The 10,419-nt window shown below is 47.6% G+C and overlaps 1 protein-coding gene across 2 annotated transcripts in view; it reads right to left on the bottom strand.

The window, feature by feature from the left end:
• Nucleotides 1–285: 285 nt before the first annotated feature.
• Nucleotides 286–10,419, bottom strand: part of mtmr14 (myotubularin related protein 14) — a 43,145-nt gene continuing 33,011 nt past the window's right edge. The window contains exons 18-19 of one of the 2 annotated variants that reach the window (XM_063215114.1): nt 8,922–9,083; nt 286–2,211 (exon numbers count right to left, since the gene is read on the bottom strand). In XM_063215114.1, coding sequence (XP_063071184.1) covers nt 2,034–2,211; nt 8,922–9,083 — 340 coding nt within the window. In that variant the 3' untranslated portion in view covers nt 286–2,033. The remainder of the gene's footprint in view (nt 2,212–8,921; nt 9,084–10,419) is intronic. The other variant, XM_063215116.1, reaches the window with a different exon arrangement.

Raw genomic sequence — 10,419 nt, 5'->3', positions numbered from 1 at the left:
AGCCAGGTTTATGACTTAACCATGGTCTTGGAATTGCCACCCCAGGCCAGTTCCCAGGGGAAAATGTGTTCAAACGTGCTCAAATGTGTGATACACAGTGTTCACTACACTAAAAACCATTGGTAACGCTTTACTTGCCGCCAGTGTCATAGGCATGTCATAACAGTGTCATTTATGCACAGTGTCAGTTATGCACATGTCATAAACATTTTATGACTGTTGGCCTTAAAGGGGTATGCCACTATTTTGGGGCTTAATACAGTTAAAATCGTTGGCTGGGGTTTATAAAGGTGGTAAAGGTGGTATATTTCATGCTACACGGATCCATTGACTTTCACTAGCTTAGTGACATGCTCCCTCTTTTAACTTGTCTTAAAACAAGAAAAATAAGACACTTATATATTTACCACCTATATAAACCCTGGCCAACGATTTTAACTGTATTAAGCCCCAAAATAGTGGCATACCCCTTTAAGTGACATTCGGTTATGGCAAAGACAATCCACGAATGTCACTTAAGGCCAAGTCATAAAATGTTTATGACACGGACATAATGTCATGACTGTCATGACACTGTAACGACATGTCTATGACACCGGCATCAAGTAAAGTGTTACCAAACGGCTGGAGGAACGGCAGCTGGCATCCTTATGGAGACATGCAAGGCGCATGGTGTCAAAGTGTCAAGGTTATCAGGTTAAGAGAGCGTTATCGCTATTCTTCATATTAAATGCTACACATTTTTCTTTTTTTTGTTCTCTTTTTGTTCTTTGCTTAAGAAGAGGACACGTCTTTAGTGCCGAGACCAAAAGAAAAGAGCTTCCCTTTTTGACACTGTCTGAATGCTGAATTCATCATGATAAAGCTTAAGGCCAAATAACCCAGACTCCCCATCATCCCCCTTGACTTCACTGTGCTTAAACTAGTCATGTGCGACATCCGAGGGGGGAAACGAACTCATACAGGACAAAAAAAAAACAGGTGGAAAAAACAAAAAGAAAATAATAAGATTGCACCCCTGCATATTTAAAAATAAAACAAACAATAAAACGAAATAAATCTTTAAAAAAATAAAATCAAAATATAAAACAAAAAAGCATCAAAGAAAGAAATGCAGCCTCTGTTTCAGTTTTGGCACTTTGTTTTCCTTGTACATCCTCCGACAGTTGATGACACACCAGCACATTTCAATGCTCCCCTTTCATAACAGTCAACGAAGCCCCCCCTCACCCTCCACCTCGTCTACTTTTGCATTCCCATGTCCAGTAGACGGGGCAAAGACCAGGAATTAAGATGTGTTGGGGGAACCTGATTGGATGCAGAGAAAACCACACAAAAAGGGCCGGAAGGCTAAATTGCAGAGGTTGTCTGCAACAACCACTTTCAGAAGACTGTATTGTCAGGATAAGTAAAGAGCTTTCAGAGTAGAGTTTGGGTTAGGATGGTGGGGGTTTTGGGTTAGGATGGTGGGAGTTTTGAGGTGCTTGAGTTGCTATGCTGAGGGACCGAGACCAAGGATTAGCAGAGGGCCCATCCGGTATATGTAGGGAAGGGCTTACAGGGAGAGGACAACTTGGGATTGGACAGTCACATTGGAAGGGTTTTGAGTGTCTGATTCATAATCCTATCCACACAGAGAGGGAGCCAACAGTGGGGTGGGGTTCAACTGTGTGAAGGGTTGTAGAGTGTCAGAAGGAGGGGTTTGTGGATTGGGGGTGAGGGGGGTAATCAGTGGGAGGGGGGTTTTGGAGATGATTTGCAGAGAGTTTTAACAGTTGGGCTAATGGAGAGATTGGGTTCTATGGAGGAAGAGGGTTGTGGATCATTGAGGTTTGGAGGGTATGGATATGGGAGATGGAAGGTTTGGGGAGAGAGGTGTCCAACACAGAGAGTGGAGGAGGGCTGTCGTGGACGGGTGAGTAGGCTCGGTTCAGCTCTGCTCTGCTCTGCTGGTCAGTTGGCCTGTCATATCATGTCAGTTGACCTGCCGTATCAGTCGGTCAGTTGGCCAGTCATCTTCCATCTCGTGAGACTCAGACGATGGAGTTGGAGCCGCGGAGTCCGACGCCGCGTGCAAACTGCTCCAGGAGGCCGGATATGGCTCCCGAGGGGGAGGGGGCGGCCGACTTGAAGCCCACCGTGGAACTGTAGGCCGCCAGGAAGACCTCACGCACAGCCTCCAGCCGAGCCTGACGCTCCGACACATACTCACTGGAGAGAGGGAGGGAGAGAGAGAGAGAGAGGAAGAGGGGGAAAGGAGGAGAAGGAGAGAGAGAGAGAGAGAGAGAGAGAGAGAGAGAAAGAGAAAGAGAGAGAGAGAATGAGAACGTGTTAGGGTAAGAAATCTCTCTCACCGCCTCCAGACAATTCGGACACTCTGATACACATACAGTACTCATGCTCACTTTTTGGGGGAGCAAGATATTCAGACAAAGACGGAAGAAGAAAAAGTAGGAAAAAAGAGAGAGAGAGAGAGAGAGAGAGAGAGAGAAAGAAAGAGAGAGAGAGAGAGAGAAAAGCACAGAGAGATAAAAGAGAGGGAGGGAGTGAGAGAGAGAGAGAGAGAGAGAGAGAGAGAGAGAGAGAGAGACATAGCAAGTACGGGACAGCTTCTGACACACACTTTCTGCAAAGAGAAGGAGAGAGACCATTAGTACGGAGGGGCAGAAAGGGGCAGAAACCCAGAGATTAGGGCTGCACGATATCAGGAAAAAACATGCAATACCTTGAAAACGATATGGAAATGATATTTAGAAATATAGCTGAATGTTTTTCTTGTCACTAATTTGTCGGTCTGTGTGGTGGGTGTGGTTTTGGTCTTCTTGGGCATTTGTTGACATTCAGCAAGTGATTGGACTGCACAGATTTTTTTTTAATTGTTTGTGATAATTAAGTCATTTCCGCGATATGCATATCGCCACTCTTGATATCGCGATTTCAATACATTTTCATATATTGTGCAGCCCTATCAGAGATGTAGATGTAGTGAGAGGAGAGAAAGCGAACAGCATGAAGGAAAAAAAAGACAGGCCGGATTAAATCATGTCGCATTACACTCTCCAAGCCTTATGCCTGACACCCCAGCTGGAGTGAAAGAAAGTGAAAGCCAAACTGGGAAACTCCAACTCCCATCGTCATTGTGACACAGCATTCCACAGCACGCGAGTGCACACTGCACACAACTAAATTGCATTCATGCCACACCCGTGCAAGGGGGCAGCCCCCAATAATGGTGCCTGAAAGGGAGTAATGCGGAGGGACGGTACCATGCTCCGGTTACCTCAGTCATGGAGGATGGGGAGAGCATTAGTTATTTACTACCCCCACCAACCTGGCGGGTCAGGAGTCAAACCGGCAACCTTTGGGCTACAAGTCTGACGCCCTAACCACTTTTGCATGACTGCCTAGAGAGGGAAGAGGCATAATGAATGATCAAAACAGGCGGTGAAGTCTGACCAATGGGAGTAAAAACCTCAGTGATTCCGACACACAGCTACTTTGGACAGAGAGGATTTCCAAGGTAGAGCAAGAGACCAAATAAGAGCCACACAGAGGTAGGCTGCTGTGCAGGCCCGTCACTAGGTTTGAGAGCCAGGGGTTGCTTAGCCCTAGAGGAAGAAAATGTGATTTTTTTTTCAGTGCACCTGCTACGGTTTTGTCTATGAATTAATTATTTTAAGAGCAAAGAAATCTCGCACACTGTCCATTCCACCAACAAACTTTAATACATCGTTTCGGTCATCCGACCTTCATGTTGTATTAAAAGTTTGTTGGTGGAATGGACAGTGTGCATGATTTCTATACACTTGAATGACAACACTACTGGGATAATATCCTACGCACCTGCCCACCTACAGAGGTGTGCAAAAGAGTCTTCTTGAACAATTACTTAATTAACACTAGTTACAGTGGATTTTTTTTAATTCACATTTTAATGAACATTCCTTATATGTAAGCTAAACAAAACATTTCAAAATGTTTCAACTGATGAATATTATTATGTTATGTTATGAGTATTATGTTTCCCCCCCGCATAACATATTGCTGTGCACCCTGCTTTTATTGCTGTGCAGTAGGATATAAGTGGCATTAAACAATAAATAAGCAAACAGGAACTTGTATTCAGATTAATTTGCCTTCTTGGTGGTTCGTATTCAGTGCTTTACTGCATTTGCTTTTGGAAAAATCGTTAAAGGGGGGGCTAATACTAATGTAAGGGGGGCTAAAGCCCCCCTAAAATAGGGCTAACAATGTCCCTGCTGCTGTGTGTGTGTGTTTGTTAGAGAGAGAGAGGGGGGGGGGGGGGGGGGGGGGGGGGGGGGGGGGGGGGGCATCAAGGGGTGCAGCGGAAAAAAAGGTGGGCCAAAGAGATGGAGGGAGGTTAAGAGTTTACAAGAGTGAAAGGCTGACATGGAAACAGACAGATGGGAACGACGGAGCACCAATAAAGAGTGATGGAGATAAAGAGGGAGCGAGAGAGAGAGACAGTTGAAAAGAGAGGAGATGAGAGGAGAGGAGAGGGGGCGACAGACGACACTCTGTAAAGATGATCGACGATGGCATGGAGTCGTGTGGCTGGAGGCGGGAAAAGGCCGCTCTGTTGTAGTGTTGGACGAATATTGGCAAGAGGAGGCGAGGAGGAAGAATGCAGGAACACACGCGTGAACATACACACACAGACAGAAAAACACACACAGAAAAACACACACACACACAGAAACACACACACAGAAACACACACACACACACACACACACACACACACACACACACACACACACACACACACACACACACACACACACACACACACACACACACACACACACACACACGACTGTGAGAGGCGCAACAGACCCTGGCAATATGGTTGTCACAGCCTCATACCAGATGGAACAACCAAGGAGGAGGAGGAGAGGGAGGAGGAGGAATAGGAGGAGAAGGAGGAGGAGGAATAGGAGGAGAAGGAGGAGGAAAACACAAAGGAGGAAGAGGAAAATTAAGAGGAGGAGGAGGGGGGAGCAGCAAGAGAGGGAGTAGAATGAGAGAGAGAGAGAGAGAGAGAGAGAGAGAGAGAGAGAGAGAGAGAGAGAGAGAGAGAGAGAGAGAGAGAGAGAGAGAGAGAGAGAGAGAGAGAGAGAGGAGAGGAAGAGGACGAAGAGGAGGACAGGTAGGAGTAAGGAAGAGGAAGAATAGGAAGGGACGGAAGAAAGGGGAGGAGGATATACAGGAGGAAGAGGAGGAGAGGAAAGAGAGGGGAGGAGAATAAAAGGGGAAGAGGAAAGAGAGGGGAGGAGGAGAAAAGGGGCAAGGAGGAGGAGGAGGAAGGAAAAAGTGAAGGATAAAGATGGAATCTCAAGAAACAAACTGAGGAATGAAATCCTTGAGAGTGAAACAGGTGCACTGTATGATCATTCACAACCAACCACCTGCATTGTCCCTCATGGAGACATGCTGTAGTACACATACACGCAACGAAAATATTGAGCAGCAGATTCTCTCGCTCACACACGCCCAGGGTCTGATTAAAGGCCTACTCCGTGCAAAAACGGGGGGAGAGAGAGCGAGAGAAAGAGAGACACGCACGCACGCACACACACGCACGCACGCACACTCACACGCACACGCACACTCCTCTGCTCTGCTTTCCGTGCCCCTAATAAAGACGGATGGCTCCTATTTGCACAGACCAGACGCACACTCAGCTCACCCGACACACTCGATTTAGCAGCCAGATCGGGCGGCCAGGGAAATTCCTCAAACCCGGCCGACACACAACAGAAGTATGAAAAGGAAGAGGGCGGAAAGGATAGGAAGGAACAGGAAGGAAGGAAGGCACAAAACACTCCTGCCATTTATAATCCAATTCTCGCTCCGCGTCTCCTGGTTAGCAATTTCATTTTTCAGGATCAGGCAGCGGGGGAGGGAGGGGGGGGAGAGAGAGAGAGAGAGAGAGAGGGAGAGAGAGAGAGAAAGAGAGAGAGAGAGAGAGAGAGGGGGGGGGAGAAAGAGAGAAAGAGAAAAGCCAAGAGAAAGAGAAAACAGATGGAGGAGATAGAGAGAGAGAAAGAAAGAGAAAGTTAAAGAGAGAGAGATAGAGAACCATATACCTATTGCCCAGTACTGCCCTTATTGTCCTATAGTCCTGCCTTTCCCGAGTTAATATTAAGCTCATAGTGTACGTAGAGGCTATATAAACACGGAGACGTTATTAGTATAATGGTTCTCAACCTTTTTTGAACAATGACCCCCTTTACCTCATCAAAAGCGCCTCACAACGAAAATAGACTATTTGCCCCCCATGCCCCCCTTAGTATTAAAGCCACCCTCGCCTGAATGTCCCCAAAGGACTCCGTAACGACTACTGGGGAGCTGTTGAGAAAACGTAGTAGACTATATGGACCATTTGCCCATCCTTATAAACAAAAGGTCTAGCTATATGAACATAACCAACCCTCAATGACCCCATGCATCACCTGCCATATCGATTCTGTCCACCAATCCTGCCCCTAGAGTTGCTCAGCCAATTTCACCAACTGCTGCCTATTGAGGTCATTCAAAAGCAATCAATAGCCTTGGTCTCATTAGCCGCGCTTCAGCGGCCCGGGGCCGCCCGGGGCTCAGGAGAGTGGCCGGCTCGGAGCTGCCGGCCCCGGGCCATTTTTTGCCTGATCGGACTCATAGCCGACCCCAGGCACATTCAGGTACACGCCTTGTTTGTGAAACGTCAGTCGGGCACAGCCCACTTTCGCCCCAAATCACAGAAGGACAACAACAGAACAACGACAAAGAATAGCAACATGCCCATTAACAACATGCATTCAGCCAGCCATTATTGTTTAGCAATCGTTCAGCACTTATAAGAAGACGGTACTTAGAGGTGTGAATGCAGATTAAAACATGGCAAAGCTAGCAGCCATGTCAAACTTGTAGCCCAAGTTAAAATTTGAATTGGATCATATGCGAATCATGAGAATTGAGCACACAGCACCAATATCAACAAATATGTATTTATTTTCTATCACTAATGACGGACATTTAGGTAGTGTGCTTGTAGGTCCAGGTAAGATGACTGTCTCGTCTAAAAACGAACATTACACAAACTAGCAGTGCGCTAAAAACATGCTAAAAGCATGCTAACAAAATCATCACCTGGAGTCTGCCTGATCTGACACCCAGACCAACGAAGCTAATTTGGTCAAAATCCAAAAAACAAGAAGTTATTATCTTACTCTTGGCGTAATCACAGGTACTTGTGGGTTGAATCAAATAATTCCAGAAACTCGTCAACAACTCCAGAAAGTAATGTGATGATGCTTTGTTTATTAACTGTAGCCATTCACTTGAATGGAACTCTGCAGCACTCATCTGCTTGTTAATGCGGACTCTGGGGGATACTGCCTGCCGCAAGTGTCCTGCTACGGAACACAGAGAGATGAGCCACGCACGCGACTCTCCTCAACACGGCTGTAGTGATTAACCAGCCATGGAAAAAAATAAATTGAGACTGTGAATTGCGATGTTTACAAGGAAATAATTTTAATCAATAACAATGAAATACCCAAAAAAGCAATACCCATGTCAGATTCGAATATTAATGGCCAATTAATATTCGTTCGAATGTCTCGAATTTTCTTAACATTCGACTTATATTCGAATATCGAATATCGAAGTCAAAGGCTTAGTGGAAAGCATGCCAAATCACGATAATGGCACAAGAGTTGGCGGCTAAAAGCAGAAAAAAGCGACATGACTTAGCTATGACATCCCAAGTTTAAGTGTAGTGGTGCCCATGATGCCCTGATAACAACAAAAAAGTTATGTTGGCTAAATAACTTTAAAAACACAAACAGAAGTGCCAAGGTTGCATCTTATGAAATTATGCCATAAGAAAGCCAAACACCCCAAACTAATGCTTAACCATAATTTGCCCAGAATTTAGCGATAAGTCCCCCATGCAGCCACATTATTACACAGAGGTTGACCCCGCCTCCGAGCCTCGGCGAGCTTGCTGGCCCATCGAATTCGACGGGCCAGGGAAAGCGGCCCTTAGCCCGACAACCTGGCCCGGCGGCCATCTTTAGCACCTAGCCCCCTTTTGATGAGATCACCGTCAGCCCCCTTTTGTCCGGGCCAGCCCGGGGCTGGCCCTGCAGTGAGACTAAGGCTGATGCGTGTTTTAAAGTACTTTTGGGGGCGCCTTTGGGCCTTTATTAGAATCACCAGAATCAGTGGTACTAACCGTACAAACACGAAACTGTACATGTTGATGCACGTGCACATGCACAGCACACACACTATAAAAAACAAACAGACACACTCCAAAAAAACGCGCCCACACACACACAACACACACAACACACATACCCCACAGGCACACAGGACTAAGTGACACACGTCCCCTAGCATGCTCCAGAGCTGCCCCCTCTCCTCCTCCATGCCAGGGCTGAGCTGGGCTGGGCTGGGGTGGGGTACGGTCAGCTGAGTTGTGGGTTGGATCAGATGGGATGGGGTGGGATGGCTAGTGTTAGGGGGTCATAAGTCAGAGGTCAGAGGTTAGTGGCCTAATGGGGAGGGGTGTTGCACAGGTTTGGATGTAGCCTAATGGGGAGGGGTGTTGCACAGGTTTGGATGTGGGGGACTCGGAGGCTAGTAGCCTAATGGGTGGGCCGTGGTGGTAGGTGAGTTAGATGTGGGATTTCTGAGGTTAGTGGCCTATTGGCTGGGCCATGTTGGTAGGCGGGTTACAAGTGGGGGATACGGAGGTTAGTGGCCTAATGGGTGGGCCGTGTTGGTAGGCAGGTTAGATGTGGGGGATACGGAGGTTAGTGGAATAATCGTGGTGGGGGGGCGGTTGGGGGGGGGGGGGGTTGTTGCAGGGTTTGGATGTGGGGGGGTGGAGGGGGGGCGGGGGGACTCACATGCGTCCGCTGGGTCCCTCGTCCTGGAAGCTGAAAGGCAGCGGGGACTCGGCATGGAGGGGGTGGGCGTGGTCGTGGATGCTACCGCAGCCAGACACGATCTGCCAGCTGCCGTAGTCCGTGGACAGGGAGGAGCCGGAGCGGGCATACTCCGCCATAGACCTGCTCAGAGACAGCCATAGCATGGGGGATAGAGAGGGGAGAGAGGGAGGATGGAACCAGGAGAGAGGAGAGAAAGAGAGCGAGAGAGAGAGAGAGAGAGAGAGAGAGAGAGAGAGAGAGAGAGAGAGAGAGAGAGAGAGAGAGAGAGAGAGAGAGAGAGAGAGAGAGAGAGAGAGAGAGAGAGAGAGAGAAAGAGACAGAGAGGGACAGAGAGAGAGGGAACGAGAGAACAGAAGCAGAGGGGGATAGGGAGAGATGGATAAAGAGAGGGATAGGGAGTGATGGAGAAAGAGAGGAATAGGGAGAGATGGAGAGATGGAGAGAGAGGGATAGGGAGAGATGGAGAGAGAGAGAGAGGGATAGGGAGAGATGGAGAGAGACAGAGGTAGACGCACAGCAGAGAATGTGAGAGTGCCAGCGAGACAGTGATCCGAGAAGAGGAAGGGAGGAGAGAGGAGAGGAAAAGAGGAGAGAAGGAGAGAGGGACAGAGAGAGAACAAAAGAGAGGAGAAAAGAAAAAAATGAGATAAAGAAAGAAAGAAAGAAAGAAAGAAAGAAAGAAGAGAAGAGAAAGAAAGGGAATAAAAGAAAGAGCAAAAAAGCCAAAGGATCAAAATCAAAACAAAGACAGGATATATGATGTGACCCACGAGAAAAAAGATAGAGGACAGACAGATGAAGGTAAAGATGGAAAGAGTGAGATAAAGTGGGATTAATGAAGACGAATGGTGTCGAAGTGTGGTGACAGAGGTGAAGTGGTGACATGGTGGGGGAGGGGGAGTGGAGTGGAGAAAGAAAAGAAAGAAAAAAGAAGAAAGAAAAAGCAGACAGGCTGGGGTCAAGGTTGAGGGGGAGGTCTGGTCACGGGCAAAAAGGAGGCAGTTGCGGTGGGCGGAGCGGCAGGGGCAGGGAGGTCGGCGAGAGGGCCTCTGCATGAGAGAGACCAGGGCAAGATACTGTACTATGGCCACCATTCACTTGTCTCTGTACGTCTGGGCTTTTAAATTCTCTACTTGTAAACTCTACTTGGGGCAGCCGTGGCCTAGTGGTTAGAGAGTTGGTCTTTCAATCTAGGGGTTGCCGGTTCGAATCCCCTCTGACCTCTCCCTACATCTCCATCCATGGCAGAAGTGCCCTTGAGCAAGGCACCTAACCCCACATTGCTCCAGGGACTGTAACCAATACCCTGAAAAAATAATAGTTGTAAGTCGCTTTAAATAAATGAAAGCGTCAGCTAAGTGCAATGTAAGCCAAAGTAATGTAAACATCTAGCCTGCCTATTTGGGACACCAGTTGGAAATTAGCCATATTGCCATTATCTGGCACATTTACATGC

The sequence above is a fragment of the Engraulis encrasicolus genome, chromosome 14 (genome assembly GCF_034702125.1).
Source record: "Engraulis encrasicolus isolate BLACKSEA-1 chromosome 14, IST_EnEncr_1.0, whole genome shotgun sequence".
Classification (NCBI taxonomy): domain Eukaryota; kingdom Metazoa; phylum Chordata; class Actinopteri; order Clupeiformes; family Engraulidae; genus Engraulis; species Engraulis encrasicolus.
Note: the sequence above shows the minus strand (reverse complement) of the source record. Positions and strands in the feature narration are given on the sequence as shown.